This window comes from Plectropomus leopardus, chromosome 4, assembly GCF_026936395.1.
Source record: "Plectropomus leopardus strain MGB_pleo_1.0 chromosome 4, ASM2693639v1, whole genome shotgun sequence".
Taxonomy (NCBI): domain Eukaryota; kingdom Metazoa; phylum Chordata; class Actinopteri; order Perciformes; family Serranidae; genus Plectropomus; species Plectropomus leopardus.
Window position 1 is genome coordinate 33,712,897 of NC_142179.1, and position 19,515 is coordinate 33,732,411.

Consider the following 19,515-nt stretch of genomic DNA (forward strand, 5'->3'; position numbering starts at 1 on the left):
CTGTCCTCGTTGCTTCTTCCTCATCATCCTCTCTCTCATCTCGGTGCACCCGTACCACAGGTCAGAATTCACAAAGACAGACAGTGAGCTGTGGCAGACCTATTATTATTTTTTGTTCTTCTCTCTCTCTGAACATTATAGAAGCTGTATGACACTCTCTGTGCCAAATGTCTGTCTCCATCCTTTAGTCACAACTGCTGTTTGATGTGGAGAAAACAAATAAAAATCCACACACTCACTTGTTGTTGTTGAAATACTGTACTCTTTTTTTCTTGAATAGAAGACATTAAAATTGATTCCCCGATTTTGGCAAAGATCACAGATAAAAACACCCACTGTACAGTAAATGTGACTCCATAAATGGCAAAGAGTCATTAACAATGAAGGCAGTAACAGATACACAGTCACCTCAGAGCAGTACTCGCATTAAAAAGTTATACAATAGAGACTCTTTTTTTTCTTGTCAAATAGCAAAAGCATGATAGAAGTTTTGGGATGTTTAAAATGCTGTCTCAACCTAAGTCTCAGTTACAAATATGTAAGCATGATAGAAACAAGCAAAACAGATACAGCACTATACAGTATAGAACTCATATTGGCATACATGGCTGTGTCTGAAAAGTACCTGATAACTATATAGTATATGATTCATTTTTATATTTAATATCCATGTACAGTATTTAGTCACATATACATGTTTTTGTTTTCACATTCCTCCAAGTATCAGTCAACTCTTAATTCCAGTGCACTGGACTTCAAATGAAACACATCCTGTGAAGTTTAAGTGCTCACTGTCAGCTTTAAGGGTATTTGAGGGATGAAGGGTTGTAGCTCTGCAACCCCCGGAGGTATGCACTCAAATTCTACACAGTCGATTGGTTGTGAATGCAGTCACCCTCAAATGAAAGCTGACAGTCAGCATTTTATAGGATGTGGCTGCAGTATATTTTTCTCATTGTCAACAAATTCCAAAAAAAAAAAAGACCAAAAGCAACAATGCATGAATGCTTCTTGCAATACCTTCTCAATTACCTAACCTGTCTGGGGCACTCACTCAGCGCTGACAAACCTTTTTGTTTCAAATGAAAATGCAAATCTTTAAAAATGTATAGTTTTATTTTTTTTTTAGGGCTAAGTCATTTACGGGGCACTTTACATTTTTAGCCAAACTGGTTCAAGCAGAGTTTAATAGTGTATTTTTTGGGTCTATGTCCAACTGCTGATCAATACACACATTTGTTTTTAACTACTGTTTTTGTTGCATTTTACATGTTAGAAATAAAGACAATCAATGATCTCGGTACTAATCTTGGCCAACTTCCAAAAATTCAGAGGCTGGTTGTGCCTTAGCAACCATTGAAATTAAAATATTGTCTGTGGGACAGATCACACTCTGGGTAGCCACTAAAATGATCAACTTCTTCTCCATATTTACAATAGATTGATATTTAAGGTAAAAAGAGATATTTGCCAGCTGTGATGAATTGGTTCATGACAGGTGATGCGTATTGCTGCTTATAAGAAGTTTGTCTTTATCTTTATCTATCTTTATCTCTGGGTGCAACCATAATACCTTGAAAATGTGCTCAGGAATGTTTGCGGGCCATGACAGCGTCACTCTGTCTTTTGAGCTCGCCTTATGTGCATCAACATTGACAACAGTTGATTTGAGAATGCAAAAAGCATGGCATGTGTGTAGTCCCTTAGAATGGAGACATCATCTCACTACTAAACCTCCCCTCCCCCAACAGGAAATCAGGTAACAAGAACATGATTTTAAGCTGAATATATGATGTAAAAAAATGGCAATTCAGTCTGATTATCATGCTCTGGATTTGTTGACAATAAGAAAAATATTCAACATTACCGGGCCCATCCTCTCCTTTAAGGTTTCAATTGAATGCAGAGTGCAGAGCCAAAAGAAAACTGCCTGGATATATATACACCCCCTGACTCTTTACCCTCCTATCAAATTTAGGACATTATTTTCAATAGTTTTGTAGTATGGCAGGCTCACTTTGCCTACAAAAACGTGTATCTTGTATGGCATTGAGTTCAGAAAATAATTCTAAATATCAGTATTTAGTTTTCAGACAGAGCCAACAGCATGCCGACACAGAGGTATATGTGACCATTTGTACTGGAACAGGCACTATACTGTAAGAAGATGTTTCTTCATGGCACAGAGTCGGCATCTTTACCAAAAGTCCAATCCCTTTTTCTTCAAGGGCAGAGTCCCATGTGCTGTGATACTGTATTGTACATCTCTCAATGGATGAATTAATTTCACAACACAACACAGATACAGATAAATCTATACCATAACTCAAGGTGATATCTCTTTTCAGCTCATCAAAACATCACATTCAAAAGTACAGTAAATTCACAAAAGAGACCACTGAAAAAGTTGAATTTTGTGCAAGATGAGGGAAAATAAGAAGGTATCTTCACAAAGCAACAATACTGAGCCCCACCACAGCGACACACATCTTTACATTAATTATAGATTGCAGAGGCTCCTCTTTCTTCGCTGCAGTTTAGTTTTAGTTGCAGGATGCTTTGGTTTGGAACCCGGAAACTAGGATAATTTCTCCTCATGTGCATATGACGTTATTTATGCATCATTTATACAAGTAGACATTCTTAGAAATTACATTTATTTTTCTCAATGAATTGCACTGTGAGTGATGCATCAGTGAACGCAAGGACATTTAATGACTCACTTTGTTGTTTATGCCACTTTCAAAACTACTTAGGTCACTGAAGCAAATAAGGACACTAATCTGTTCCTACTTTTACAAACACACACATACACACACACGCACACACACACACACACACACACACCTACGCACATGCTTGTGGCGATCTGTATATTTTCACCTCATTTAATGATGAGACCTGCAAGCACAATTATATGCGTGTGTGCCTGTGTGCAAGGTATGCTTGTGGGTGTGTTCAGCTCGTTGTCCTCTCCACTTCTCTGCTGTAATTAGCATGATTGGAAAGCGAGGGATGGATCGAAACACAGGAAGAGATGGTGCTGATGAGGCTGCTCACCCCGCTGTGTAGCCTGCCTGGCGCCTCTCTTCAGCGACAAGCTGGCATCTTTTGTCTCCATCACTACAGCTCTCAAGAGCCACGGCTTCGTGTGTGTGTTAGAGAGGCAGAGCCCGCCGTGTGCTCATTTGACGAGCACTCGAACAAAGTTGATTACACATTCATTAAAGCCCCTGCCTCTCATTCACCCGCTCCACTTGACCTGTCCAAGTTATGGGCGGAAGAGAGAACATACTCTACATTTAGGACACGGGGAGGGCGGATTATTCTTGGCTTGCTGGTTATGATTATGTTCAAATTAAAAATAAATCAATAAAACGTTGATGAGATGATGAGAATGGTTGTTGGAATATATGTTCATAGTGCTCACTCCAATTCTACATTCCTTTCACTGGCTCAGACAGCTGATGCCACATCCTAATGGATACTATAGATATGTTATGTCATATTAGGTCTGTCATTTGCCCTTTAATTAAATTTGATGGGCTTCATCGGGATTCAGATTCAATATGACTTTTAAACCTGACAAATCACATCAAGGTAAATTTTACTTTAACAAGATTTATTTAATTCTGCTTTTATAACTGAATGACGTCCTCCTCCTACAGGTTAAAGGAAACTGTCGCTATACACTTACAGTAATAACACACACACATAAACACAAATATTTGTCTTACTATCCTTGTGAGGACCTTTCTTCAGTTACAGCACTAAATGCCTAACATTTATCAAACATATCTTTATCACTCCTCTCTGTGAGGAGTCCAAGCTGTAATCATTTAAGGAACCTGTGGAGTTACCACTGTTACCAATTAGTTACCAACAGGCAGTCATTACCAGACCCCAGTCAGGCCGAGCTGACTACAGTGTGAGAGCCCATTGCTCTGGGCTGACAGGCTGTGGGGATGAGCTGAAACAAAATTAAACTGGCTTCATAGCAGTTAGATTGTATAAAGTAAACATTTAGCAGTAAGTAAACCTAATAACAAATTGTTTTATTGTTAACACTGTAGGCTCTGAAGATAGCAACATAAGAGTATGGTGGCATTAATTTCATGACTGTTGCTGTGGCTTATATTGTGACAATCTGGTCTCACAGAAACATGTGAATTGATATCTAAACACTGCATCGGCACATAATGTGTACAATTACAAGAAGAAACACTGCCAATGGAAAGCCAATTAGGATACTTTCTTTGATTTTGGACACACAAATTCTGTGGTACAATGCCGTCACACACTGGAAAGGGGTTAAAGTAACAGCATCTTGCGCAGAAAAAAAAGAGAATGTCCACATAGGCTGGAGATCTTAACTATTTTCAACTTTACATACTTACGTCCTTTACGTATTTAAGTCACGTTATTTGACATGGATGATGTACTTACATCCTAGCCTCCAAAACATAATCATTTTCTGGAACTATAGTACTTTTGGTGCCTAAATCCAACTGTGCTTCTCTGTATATAACAAATGTAGATACTTTAATGGGGACTAAGACCTTTTGAACTATACTAAGTTGTTTTTGTACCTAAACCCAACTATGCCACCCTGTACATAATAAATGAAGTTATTCTAATCCAAACCATGATGTTTCCTAAATCCAACCAAGCAGTTTTGGTGCCTAAACCCAACTGTGCAGCCCTGTATGTACCAAATGTAATTCTTTAAATGAAAACTCAGAATTTTTCTAAATCAATCAAACAATTTGTTTTGGTTCCTAAACCCAACCTTTCTGCCCTGTATGTAACAAACACAATTATTTTAAAGGAAAGATCTTTTTTTTTTTAAACCTAACCAAGTACTTTTTGTGCCTAGACCCAACCATGCTGCCCCATATTCAACAAACATTATTTACACAAAAACAACCATCTTTTCCTAAACCAAACTAGGGTGGTGCCTCCACACAACTGTGCCACCACCATGCAATGTGGTGTTAGGTCATGGTCCTTATACTATTTCTGTGAGATTACTTGCATTGTGGCTGGCTCTGGTTATAACTGATGACAATGTATGTGGCCATAGATATGGGCATTGCTGGTCTGAAGCGTATACATTGAGCAAGATTGTGAGTTTTTGATGTTGTAACACTAATAACATGCTGATGCAGTGAAGTGAAATGGTTTGGATGAGTTTTGAGGATAAGCTATTCTCAAACTCCTGTGCTGTAGTCACACATCTGTCAATTTTATGTATGTAGCCTGTGCAGATCCTAGTAGGAACAGCTGTCTTGGCCAATGCTCCTATTATGGGAAATGTACAGAGTAGCCAGCCAGTTACAATCACAGCTGCAGCTAAAGTTACCAGATTTAGCTATATAGCTACAGAAATAGTGTCAGCCTCAGCCATAGCGTCAGCCATGGCAACAGCCGATATCCACTCCACGCAACACCCCGGCAGAAAAGTGATAGTGCTGCATCACACAAAATAGTACCTGTCCCTCTCTGTGAGGTTCTGCCACATGCAGAGTCTGATTAAACTCTGGTCAAAACCCTAAATGTAAACTACTGTGGTGCAGAGGAGCTGCAAAACTGTCCCCATGATAGAGGACAGTCTTTATCTCACTGTCCTTTAGATGTCTGTTGGTCCTCATAAGGAAACAAACCCACAAACAACTCATTTAGACACTTGTACACTTACTGTATGACTTAATTTACTTGCACTAGTGAACACAGACGAGGAACATTTTCCTATCCAGCTCACTGACTCCAAATCATCCCATCAGTGCAGGAGGCATCAAGGGTGCAGGTCTCGTTCTTACTGTAATCAGATAACTACGTTCTAATGACATCAAACGCAATGCTCTCATTCTCCCCGGGCACACTGTCTTTAGGGCTCTGTGGGTGGAATGTAATGATGCTGAGGAGGTCTACTGCCTTTGTGAAGGGTCATTTAGTTAAAGAATATCATTTTAGGCTGATTTGCATCTTTGAATGCTTCTGCCCATAAAACAAAGTCAAGTATTGCTAGGAGGTTAAGTGATAGAATGTCACTGCTGTTGCCAGGAGAAACTACAGATCTATTTTCCATGCTTTTAAATAAATTGGATGTTTGGCCGGGCTTTGGACATTCTTAAAGGCCCTGATAACCCCCAGTTTGAAAAAATGGGATGTTGCATAATTTGTGCAACGATCAGGACATATTAGTGTTAAAGAAATAAATGATAATTAAGGATTTGTTTAGTTGAACTTTGGTTGTTGCTTATTTTTACTAATTGATATTTAATGTAATAAAGAAATACCTTTATACGCTTAACGCCACAAGCATATTTTTTTCTAATCCACTGGCTGTGATGTTGCTAGCACTTTATCACACATTATACAGGCTATAGAGGTCTCCAAGACAACACTTGTGCATAGCATATTGAACTGTTGAGTTGTAGTAGATACTTTGACACGTATCCTGCACTGTTGTATGGTAATAGATGTAGTGCTGGACAATAGTGGGCTTCTTGCTTACACTTCAGCAAATACCTAAGCAGTGTTCATGCATTTCTAGACACAGTAACAGGTCATCAAGTACCCGTTCCTCAAAATACAGACGAGGAATGAAGCACTCTTTGGCCCAGATTTGGAGCACACAAATGTATACCATTTGCAGTCATTAGTATTGCAAAGGTTATTCCTCAACTGTGTATTCAGGAACCATTATCAACTGGTAGATTTGGGAAATAGTGTGGATGTATCTCTTGTAATTTGCTTGATAAAAGTATAGGAACAAGATGGAAAAGGAGAGAGGCTAGCAAGACAGCAAGAACTAGTGGTGTGTTCACTTGTTCGCTAGCTTAAAAATTCACTTTGCTTTCTGTCTTAAAGAGCTAGTGTGAACGATTTAGTGCCGGGGTTGCAGACTGTAGTCAATTGAAACTTCTCCCATGTGCCAATGGTGTAGGAGAATGGTGGCCAACTCGAAAATGCAAATGGCTCTATAGAGCTGATATTTGGTATGACCATGATGGGCAACTGCAGAAAGCAACAGCTGTGGAAGAGCACTCATTCTGTATGTAGATATAAACTGCTCACTCTTCTCTGTTTCAGGTGATCATAAATCTATATGAAAATGATGTTCCATTTCTGCAAATATATCCCTCTATATGCTACACACTGAGCCTTTAACATACATTAAGAGAGACAAGGTATTGCTTTGTATTCTACATGCCTTTGTTTCCATACTGGGTGGTGTTGAGGAGTGACTGAATAAAAGTACAATCATTGATGTAAATGATTGCATGACATGGAAAAAACAATATAGTAATATCAAAATACCATATATAAACATTCATCATTATAAATCTCAAGGGCATAATCACTATCCCAGCATGTGTATTATATCCGCAGTAAAAGTTCCTCTGCCCCTACTCTTCAAATGGAAGTCCGACACTATCAATCAACATGGTGTATGTTAATGTGTTAGCATCAAAGCCAGTGATCCATGATTTTGACGTTCTCGTCACTAAACTGATGACTTGGCCAAGACATCAATCACCCAAAAGCTCTGAAGGATGTCTCGGCTTTATATTCTAGTCTCTGTGAAAAAGTGGGATGTCATGGTGATGAAAGGTCGATTTTTTTATAGTATTGAATATCTTTCATTTCCTTTTCTCACTGAATGTGACTTCCAGTGTGTACCGTGCTTATACTTTAGTGTTAACTATATGTCTTTGTCACCAAGACAAGGTTTTGCTAGCTTTATACTGTGAATTACACTGGTTTAATGCTCAATCCAAAACAGTCATATTGCTTCACATCTGCTCCTCAGTTTCATGTCAGCTGACGCGGGAATTTATAACAACAGCTTTTGTGCGCTGAGAATAGACCAGACGAGTCAGGAGGGGGACTGTGTGTGTGTATGTGTTTGTGTGTGTGTGTGAAAGTAAAGTGATGGGTGTCAACAGGTGATCACTCTGCATGTGCATGTGTTATGAATGCACACTGCAAAGAATATCCATCTTGGATTGAGTCATATTTTTCACAAAATATAACTGATAAGGTGATAATGAGGGAGATTACTGAATTGACTTTTAATGCAAAAACAAGCAGAAATGGCAAAACTTGTTTCCACTTTAAAGATAAAAAAGATTTTTTACTTCACTTTCACTTCACTAAGACTTATTAAAAAGGATTATTTCTTGCCTTTCATCTGATAAATTACAGCCTCACTGTTTGGTGGATGTGCGTGGTGAAAGCCTGTTTGCTCTACACAGCAAATATGTAAAATTTGGGGATTAACTTAATAAACTTGATCCAAAATATTTGTAGGGACATATTTTGACTTCCATGAAACCATTACAAACTGTGCATGGAATCTTCCAGCTGGTGACTTAGATGCTGCTCTCGCCACTCAAATTCAGCAGCCAATCTGGAGTATCTGCTGGCTACAATAGCCATCTAATGGTCTGCACACCGCAGGCGTACGCCAGTGTGGGCCCTGTGTTTTTCCCCTCCTGTGTTCCTGTGCTTCCTTTCCCTCTTTTACCTATCTACACACCTGTCCTATATTAACCTATTTAGTCATTTCCTGCTCCTCAGTTTCTCCCAGCTCCTTACACTTCAGCAAATACCTCCTCTCTCAGCTCCTTGCCTGTTCTTCTGTCTCACCTGAGCTTCTCCATTTGTTTTCTCAACCTGCACTTCATCTCCTCATTATTATAGTTAAAGTCCTGGTTTTCAGTTGAGTCGTTGTTTGATCCTTGATTTGGCTGTGTGATGTTCAGTTGGTGTTCCTTTGGATTAAAGAGTGATCTTTTGAGTTCCTGTTGTCTCCTGCATTTGGGTCCACCTGCTCTGCATTACATGACATATATAAGGGGCTATTACACGGTAATGGTTCTTGCATGAAATGTTAAACTTTTGTTGCAGTTTGGCCTTTTGGTCACATGACAACATTGTTTTGGAGGCCTGAAAAACTTTTTAAACCAGGTTCCAGAGTGTAATCTTTTGAAAATGCAAACCCTTCTGTCACCATGTAACTTGGCAATGTGTGCATCCTGTGAGAATGGTGACGTAATGGACGCAATTTGCGCATGCGTGTGGTGTTCTTCTATGGCTTGTTTTTACGAAGGTTACACCACCAACTACTGGCCTAGCATGCTTGCTACAGCGTTTTTGTGGATCTTTGTACACAAGGATCGTTTTCACAATGTTATCATATAAACACAGATTATTTTTCAAAACACAAAGGAAAGCCTTCTATTTTAGTAGGGCTGTTCTCATCTAAACATGGCCTTAAGACAAATGAAAAAGCACTAACATTCCCTGCTCAGCTTGTCATTTTTTACAGTGGTTATATGTGTCTGTGTAACTATGTGTAAGCTATGTGTATGTGTTTACCGCTGTAAGGGACATTTTATCCCAGTGGGCTTCCATAGCCCCTGTCACCTAACCAACCTTTTCCTGGACCCCAGTAGAGTGAGCTGTGTCTCTGCTCCCCTCGCCCTTTTACAGACATTATGCTACTCAGCAAGGCACATCTCTGCACATTAGAGAGCTATTAGCTAACAGGCTGCCTACGTACATTCCAGGCTGCAACATCTATGAAGCCCTTTAAACCTGATATCAACATGCATCTCGTATGACTGGATTACATTTTGGTGAAATGACAGCATAAAAAAATGTGAATGTTTGAGAGGTGAAGATCTGATCACCTGAAACACCTGCAGAGAAGTTCAGAGATGACATAAGTCATGAAAATACCAAGAAATAGCACATAAATGTAGCAGGCAACAAGAAATTGTGTGTACTGGAGGTAAATGTAAAAATCAATGTAATCCAGCCAAATCGCGTTAAGACACGGAGTGCATGTTTCTGCCAGGTGAAAGGGTACAGCAGCTTAAGAGAGTGAGATCAACATTTCACAGTTTGAAAGAGGTGCCTTGCATTCAGATCACGAACCAGCATCCTGTGTATTGTAAAGGTTGAGGGAGTTTCACGGACAGCAGCCGAGGGGACAGTTATTATTGGTGAAGTGAATTCATTCTGTAGGAAATTTGACCATTTCATCTGCTCTCCATTGCAGATCGATCTCGAAGCTGCAAACCGGTTTGTCATGGAGAACTAAATCTGGTGCCAAGGTTTCATATCGGGCAGTTTTCACTTGAGGTTCACTGTTGCCTCTTCAGCCTTTGAAGCACCTCGACGTTTCAGAGATGATGCTTCCAGCTGCTGAGGTCAGAATTTAGCCAGATGAAAGCTGAGCCAGACACTGACGGCATTTCAGGTGACTGCTCGAACTTTTCAGCAACGCCTGCAGGGGATGCTCAGAGCGCTCCTTCAGCCAGACGGCACTCGTCTTGCACACTGGATTGCTCAGGAAGTCCTGCTCCGGGGATGAAGTTGGCATTCTGATCAGCTTGATACGTGTGCAAGCATGCACACACTCACTCATGCAAAGTTCAGAGTTTAGACTTTGTTGCTTCTCTTGTCTCCGTCACCTCCTCGGGGAGAGCCCTTCAACTGAAACCGTACATCTGCCTGTGTTGTAAACTTGTATCTTCTGGGGAGATAACTCCTGCCAAAAGCAGGTTTTCTCCATTAGAGGCGTAAAGAGTTCCAAGCTTTGTCTCTTTGCAGAAAACACTTCTGTTAAAACAAGATGCAGCTGTGTTCACAGCATTCTTGTCTCATGTTAAAGCTCCACTCGAAAATAGACTATGTGAAGTCACACAGCTTGTGTGATTGAGGATGTGTGAAGCTTCACTCTACACTGAGAGAAGGCTGGTGTGACGAGCAGAGGCTGTGAAGATAAGAGGCGCTATCGTCTGCCTCAGTTTAACTTTTGAACTGGAATGTGCTCAAGTCATCAAAGTATTTGTCATCACTTTTCAGCACTGAGCAAACCTCTCTGATGGGACTTGATCATTATCTGTGAGCAGCATGAGGATTTTGTACAAGGTTTTCGTGGGTGATGACAGCACTCAGTGAACAGGGACTTATTCTCACTTGCAAATTCCCTGGCATGATGTTCCAGTGATCACGCTGGAAATGAATTCCTCAAAAACTCAGCCGCAGTCACTGGCAGACAAACTCACACATTCACGCGGTACTTTTGCATGACCACACACACGCAAAAGCAGCTATGTGACCAGTCAACTCACTCTCTCTCCCTGCTGTCCGGCACAGTGCCACCTGCATTTGAGGTCTATTCCTGCAGGTTGTTACTGGAGTAGAAACTGGATGTCTCTGATATTGTTTTGGAGACGCTGCGGGACGATGACCCGTTTGAGGTGAGGTCCAAGGAGGAGCTATGTGGTCTGGCCCCAGCTGCAGCCCCACTGGGCCGTTGACCTGCTGCTGCCTTGGCCTTGGGCTGCTCCATGTCGTCTCCAACCTGGAGAACAGTGGACACGGTGGTCTCCATGCGGCTGGCCTTGTAAACGCTTGTCTGGGTCTGAAGGTAACGAGTAGATTTGAGTTCCAGGCCTTCGTAAGAGCCTCGAGGGATGCAGGGACAGAAGCGGAAGGCTTGTTTAAATCCAGCACGAAACCTGTGCAAGAAAAACATATATTAGTTTTAGTAAGTTTGATTTATGTGCACATTTAAAAACAGAGTGCGTATAAATACGTATTTCACAATATAAAGAAGGCACTCACATAAAGTCTGTGCACTGGCTTTCAGTGTTTCAGAGTCGATTTTAACATTCTTTTATTCATTTTGAAAGCTCTTAATGGTCTTGGGCCTAGTTATTTATCAGATTTGCTTTTATATTATGAGCCCTCTCGAACTCTCAAATCTTCTGGCAGAGGCCTTTTAAAAGCCCCAAAAGTTGGAACAAAAACTTAGGATGAGGTATCCTTTAATTAGAATGCTCCATGTCGGTGGAACAGCCTGCCTGAATCTCTTGATCTCTTGGTCAGCTGTAAACTCTTTGTGGGCAATATGATAATATGGAAGTACAGCCTCATTGTTATATGACTTAAGTTAGTGTCTATGTCATGTCACAGATACAGTACATTGGCACTGAAACTGTAAATCAGGTGATATGGTCATGTGACCAAAGTCTTAAGTCTAAAGAAAACCCTGTAGCTTGAAACAGCACTGGGTTTGTGGGTATCTCAATTAAAAAAACTGCAAAGGGAGCCGAAGTGTACAGACATTCCTCTGTTCACAGTTGTTGCTGCTGTCATGATCATGGCTTTTAATAACATTCTGTTGTCTTTTGGACATTGTTTGGGGGTTTTCTGTATATGATTTTCATTGTTTCATGTATTCATCGTGGTCTGTCTGTTTCCCGACTTATTTTGTAGGTCATCCCCTTATGTGTCATGTTGTGTGGGACTTCTTATTTTTGTCTGTTTCCTGCCTGTTTCCTATCACACCTGTCCTGTCTTGTTAGTCCCTCCCTGGTCCTCAGTTTCTTCCAGCCAATCAGCTCCCTGCCTGTTCTGCCTCATCACCTTATTCCCCTCACCTGAGCTTCTCCGCCCTTTTTCTCCAGCTGCACTTCGTCTCCTCATCAGACAAGTTTGTATTTAAGTCCTGGTTTTCACTTCAGCCTTTGTTGGATCCTTGATTTGGTCATGTGATATTTAGTTGCTACTCCTTTGGATTAAAATGTGATCTTTTTGAGCCCCTGTTGTCTCCTCCATTTGGGTCCACCTGCTCTGCATTACATAATGGGTGCAGTGTTATTTAGCCAGATTATCATGCTGTTTACAGAAATCTTCTTTGAACAAAATAATCTGGCAGTGATCCTTAACCAAATCAGTATTTACATATTGAGCTGAGATTTTCTTGTCACTTTAAACTTGGTAAAGCAGCCAGTTTGGAAAATTTCCCAATCTCATGAGATAATTTACCATAAACTTTAATTTGATGTAGAATCAGATTAACATGCAGATTGACAGAAGACTGATATGCCATGTAAAAAATAAAAATATACCTAGAAAGCAAAGTCTATGTGTAACTGAGTTCTCATATTAATTAACACTAAATATTGCATGTGACATTTACTGATGACCTTTATTAAAAGATGCATTCTTGCAGCACTTGATGTTTAGCATTACAAAAACCACAGATGGAAGAGATGACAGAAATAAAGAACTCACAAGGAGCTGGCAACTGAAGGGAAACACCTCACCTCAGTAAACACACAAGTACATACACAGCCCACACAGGAAGACGAGTGTGGGAGGGGGGAGGGATGTGAGAGCAGGAGACAGATGAGAGGAGATGGATGGAAACTGAGAGGAGAAGGCCATCATCGGTCATGCATTTGAATTTATATCAGCTGAGCTGATGGAGACAAAAGCTAGTTGTCATCCTGTTCAGGATGATGTCTAAACCTCAGCTGACTGCGGTCCAATCAACATATTTTCATTTTTAGGACTTAATGAATTTCAGAGGTGAAAACAGCCAAGTGTGAAATCTTATCTCTCTGACAGCACAAAGACAATTATCAGGTGTCCGACAATAGGAGATGACAAATTAAAGACGACAAGCAGAGTTGACCATCTGTCTCTATTTTACAAATTTCTGAATTCATTGACATTTTCGTTGACAGGCAGAATGCTAATAACGCCTCAGTCTGACAGTCAGTCGTGATGTTCTCAGTTGGATTCAGCCACTTTCAGAGAAGAGTTTCAAAGTTTGAAGTTTATTCTAACTTCAGTTCATATGTGGAAGTCTTTTAGGTACGGAGAGTTTCTTTCCACAGTAGTGACAAAGCGAGTATAAGCAGCCTCTCAGCTGTTGACAACTGCTTGTCACTAAGGCAGCAGCGGAGTATTGCTATGTGACGTGTGTACCTAAATGTGTGTGTGTGTGTGTGTGTGTGTGCGTCATTGACTGCAGTCCTGAAGGACAATATGATCGCTACTTATAAAGGAAAAAATGTTTTCCCCCTGAAGACTTGCCATCCTTTTTTGAAAAAGTAGTCTAAATCCCAGTCTATTATCTTGTCGAAGGACAGACTACAATATATGACATTAATTCTGTCCTGGTGATTAACTACACATGAGAAAATTGTCTGTTCGTGATTTTTTAAACGTACATGAGGATAGAATCACCAATCTTGGGATTGTAGTTAATAAATAAAGATATAATTAAATGAATAGTCCAATGAACAGGGAAGGAACTAGTACCGCAATTACTCCAGTCAAATAATGGCCAAGTCTCAAATATCATCATCATCAACAAGAAAAACTAGTGCTAGTAAGATTAGTAAGATCACAGTGACCCTGACCTCCAAATTCTAATAAGTTTCATTCATTTGAGGAGATTCCTTCTAGGTGCTCTTGAGATATCGTGTTCAAGAAAATGAGATTGATGCAAGGTCACCATGACCTTGACTTTTGACCAATGAAAACCAAATTCTTCTAAGTTCATTGTTGAGTCTCAGGAGATGGACAACCAGAAAACATAATGCTCCCGGCCTCAGCTATCAGCAAAGAGGCATAAAATCTATCAGTGCAAACTGAGAACACCGTTGTCGCTCATTAATTTATAGAATTGTGTCAACTTTGCTGCTTTGTCATTCAGTGTAACATAACTGACCACTTTTACATGTACAGTCTTTCCATTTTTGCTTGTATTCCTAAAAAGATAATATTCCTACATATTCCAATTATAATGAAAATTATTATTCCACTAATACTCCTGATTACATGCAGCTGTTCATACTCTGATTAACATGCCCAAACATTTCGCTTATCAAAGAAAAATATGGAACGTGGAGCAGCTGGAGCCCACTTGTGCCATTTTGCTTTTGCATTATAATAGAATTTTTTAAAGGCTGGCGGATTTGTTCGACCACTCGGAAACTTCCTCTCTCTTCCTTCAACCACCTTTTTGAAAAGGTCGACGTTAGAATACTCTCTGCATATCAAAAGGCCTTTTGATATCCAAGTATTTCATAATGTTTAAAAATAGGAGCATTTCTCTTTCCAACCAAAAATGTTTTTTTTTTTTTTCCTTTTGGGCATGCATCTCTACCACAACCCTGCAAACAACTGGCAAGTTGGTTTGAGTACATATCCATGACAACCCACAGAGCTAACTGTAAACAGGAAAGCTGCTGCAAAACCCCAATTAAGATGCAAATTTTGAATGAGCTCTCAACATGTCAAAAGAATGCTCCTAAAACCTGACTAACAGGCATAGCCCAGTCTTTATTGTAAAGTGCTTAATTTGTTATATCCAGATGAAATGTAATGTTAACATGACCCGTATTAAATCTGGAACATTGTCGTATCCTGAATAATAGTGAAATACTAGTGTGCATGTAAATGCCACTGTCAATGAAACTCCCCACACACTTTCTGCACAACTTCCAAATTAAAAGCCTTTACACAACTCATTTCAAATACACCGTGCTTTAGGTGTTCACCACACTTTTGTTTCTATCGTGCCTTTTGTTAAGGGTGGTGCCTTAGAAATTGAATGTATCCATCTGTACAGATTTAGTTTTTTCGTTTAAGAAAATGGAGATTCAACACTGAAATATTGTGTTTTGAAAAGTTGGTTGTAAAAGACAGTCTTACGGTGTGTGCTGGAGTTGTGCATTAAAGCTCACTCTCCTCTGAGTTGAGAGTAGACTTCAAAGTTTGCAGTGTCAAGTTAAAAGTGTAGTGGGACAGACAGACATTACGCCCTCTGAGCTGCTGCAAAGCTTTGCGTGTCTAACATCTGTGCAGGTTTTTGACAACAGCTTATAGCTGTCAGTTTGTAACTTTTGGATAAAAACATTTTTGCCTTATTCGATGAAACTGTCAAAGTATTATATATGAGAGAGACAGTCTGTAAAAGAAAAAAACAACAAACAAGCAAAAAAAACATGTTTCTCCCCATCCTTGTGGTGCTCCTGATGGCATTTGCAGGATTCATGAAAATAACCAATTAGAGCTGAGTAGTCTCTAATGCAGCTGTCAAACATGTCAATCTGCTTGTGAACTGAGGTCAAACTTGCTGATCAAGCATGAATCAAGATTCTATCACTGCATTGCCTATTTCTTTCCTCACATATTTTCAGTGACCTATTTTAGTGTACTCTTAAGTAAGAAATGTTTCTGAAAATACTTTAGGCAAGAAATATTGAGTGCTGCTTTTCAATCTTGTTTCCTATATGATCAGTGCTGCCTAGTTTGACAGTTTGACTGCCATTCAAGAGAAGTAATTCACGTCTGACAGCTGCGTTGGAGAGCCTTTGACTCTGATTGGTTGTTTTCATTTGGTTGACCCTTGCAAATGCCATTACAAGCACTGCAAGGAGGGAAAGAAATATCTTATCTTTCACAGATTTTTTATTTTTATAAGAGTCACCAAGTACAACTTTAGCAAAATATATGAAAAAAGACTGAACTGGAGAACAGTAGGCCCTATTTGTGTTAAAACAACACAAATGATGGAATGACTGTTTTGATGGAATGAATGTTTTTGTTAAATAAGTAATACAGGTATGTGTGTGTGCAGGGGCTTACTTACCTGTCATTGAGGCAGCAGTAGATAATGGGATTGTACATGGTGGAGCTCATAGCCAGCCACATTATGGCCAGGTACACCTGCTGGATAAACCTTTCTTCAAACATGTCAGGAAAGAACTGGTGCAGCAGAAAGTAGACGTGGTAGGGCAGCCAGCAGATGGCAAACGTACACACTACCACGATCATCATCTTCACCACCTGTGAACAGGTGACATGACAACAACATTTTGTTTGCTCTTGTACTGTTTTGCCTCCCTCTCCTTTCTGGATTTCCAACATGCTCTCATTCCAAGTCATCATCCCAAGTTGACTTCTGCATCTACATATTACACAGGTGTCCTTCTGTGTTTTCTGCTGTTTATGTTCTGGGATACTTCCCATGATGTCAACACAAGCACATGGTGGCATGATGCTTCATGTGGTTATGTTGAGAAAACACGAGCACATGGCAACCAACATTGGGATGCTAACAAAAGTGCATGCTGGCAAGGATGGTTAGGTTTAAGCAAAATTGCACATGGTTAGATGCAGAAAAAACCCCCATCACATTCAGACAGGAAGTAAATACCAGACTCCCACATGAAAGTCTGTGGTTTGTTGGACCCTTCCACCGCCTCTCCCTTTTGCTCTATCGGGACCTTCCTGTTCTGTACATTCAGCCTGTTCTCATTTCAGACTTGTAAAATACTATTGCTTTGACAGTGCTTTTTGTGTAAGATGGCAAAGTCAAAAGGCACTTTTTGTGTACGCATGAAATGCCACTGGATGGCATCGGGGAGAATGTGGCCAGACAAAACCGTGCACGTTGTTTTTATACTCTGCCAGATGGCACCTGCTGCATCCGCAGAAAACAGGTTGAAACACTGCTGGTAATGATGTAATATAAGGACCATGAGGGCACCTATAGGGTGAATAGGACTTTCATGCAGGAGTCCAGGGTTCACTTCCCATCTGAATGGGATGCTTTTTTCTAAAACGATAGCACAATCCTGGGACGTCATCACCAGATGCTGAGAGATATCTAAAACCTAATATGTAGATGCAGAAGTCTGCTGCAAAGCAGCAACATGAGATGACTGAGATGATATTTTTTCTTTACTGGCAGCATTTCAACCTGTGACTGTAAAGCAGTGTATCACACAGAGGTGACAGGTTCTGTCCAACCATGTTCTCAACTGACGTGGTCCAGCTGCATCTCGTGCAGACAGGAAAGGTGGGTTTTGGTGTCGGAATCTTAAGCACTTTAAAAGTGGTGGTATTTGTTGACTTCAAATTGAGAACAGGCTGGGATTTCACAAAGGTGGACTGGTGTCCTGCAATGCTTTGTTTTGCAACCTTCAGACTAGATGGCTTCTTCAGGATGGCTGAAAAGCTGGGGAACTGCAAATTAATATTGCAAAAAGTCTTCATGCTGCAAAAGAGGTTCGGTTTTCAAAACACCAGACATATCAGTACGATGAACCCGTATGATATAAATGTATAATAAACCTACACATAAAACCTGTCCAGGAAAACCATCAATCAAAACAATGCTACAGACAGTTTTGTCAGTTTTCTGTTTGTTTTTGTAATCCTTTGATGATGAGACATGCTGCACTATATTGATTGTCTTCTCTAAGGACTCAGCATTCACCCTCTCCTTTCTTTAACAAGCCTCTCTATTGGCGAGACAACAAATCTGTCAGTCCAGAAAAAGCTTGGTTGCTTTGACCTTTGCGTTTGCCAAGATGGAAATCTAATACTTATTGGCACATCATTGCTCTCTGACAATAAATTAAAAATAACATGCATGGGCAGATGTAACATATCTATGAGGCTGCCTTATTAGAGTAGAAGATGGACTGGTGTCCTGCATTGCTTTGTTTTCAAGCTTCAACCTCATCAACAAAGTCAAGCGAGTACATCCCCTAAATATCATTGTAATCCATCCTCTTGTCGGAGTATTTCAGTATGGAGCAAAGGGGTGGACCAACTGACAATCACACGTTGCCATCCATAGAACAATGCTACTGGCATGGCTAGAAATTGATTAACAAAAAATAAATAAAATAAATATAAATATAAATTTAATATATAGTATACATTTTTATTTATAAATAAATAAATAAAAATAAATAAAAACAAGTGAAGGAACAATCTAAAATAATGAAAACTAGAGTCAAATACTGTAAAATAAAATACAGTGAATGGAATCAATGTTTTCAAACATCTATCAAACTTCAGTTCACAGATGAAGCTGCAGGGAACTGAACTCATCAGTACAGAGACACCACAGGGAATACTGCATGTTTGTGTAAAGCCTCATAGGATTCTCTTTATTGTTCTAGTGTCAGAGAAGCAAGCCTCTGCAAGTGTCTTCATTGGGAGAATATTCTATAAGGAACTGCAACACTGAAACTGGGACCACACTTTACAGGCACAGGCCATGAAAGATGACAGAAAAAGAAAGGAAAAGGTAGAGGATGACAGCTGATGGTGAAAACAGGAGATAAAGAGACTGAGGTGGGCTGAGAAGACAATAGGTGGTCTGGAATACTTCCAAAAAGGTGAGGATAAAAAGAGAGAGGTGTGTGTTTCAGGTTCATGCTGCTGTGATGATCATTTGGAAAAATGCAAGAAAACATGAACATGGCAGCCACGTTTTGCTCAGGACTGCTGTGTACAAGGGAACATGTAACAAGGTTTGACTATTGTGCTTGCACTAGTTTATAATCATAGAGCTACAGTCCTAGAAATTAAGGTGCTAACTAGAACCATATAAGGTTTTTTGGCCTTTTCCCATAAAAAAACCCCTTTCTGGTTCCTGGTAGAACCTTTTATAAAGGTTCCACCTGGACCTTGCTCTGTGAATGTTCTAACTAAAACCCAACATAAAATGTAATCATCTCTGAAATGTCTCACCCAAAACCACGATTAGGTCCAATTAGTTCCGGTCATACGTCCACCTAGAACTCACTCTGTGGGTTCTACCTAAAACCCAACTTAAAGGGTTATCTGTAGAGCCATCTGTGAAATGTCCCACCCAGAAACTTCTGTGATACC

At 40.0% G+C, this 19,515-nt stretch overlaps 1 protein-coding gene across 1 annotated transcript in view; it reads right to left on the reverse strand.

The window, feature by feature from the left end:
- Window positions 1-239: 239 nt before the first annotated feature.
- The window catches only part of tacr1a (tachykinin receptor 1a), a 59,224-nt gene continuing 39,948 nt past the window's right edge, over window positions 240-19,515 (reverse strand). Inside the window, exons 4-5 of the mRNA XM_042487477.2 lie at window positions 16,475-16,671; window positions 240-11,540 (exon numbers count right to left, since the gene is read on the reverse strand). Of these exons, the coding sequence (XP_042343411.1) occupies window positions 11,195-11,540; window positions 16,475-16,671 (543 nt within the window). The 3' untranslated portion in view covers window positions 240-11,194. The remainder of the gene's footprint in view (window positions 11,541-16,474; window positions 16,672-19,515) is intronic.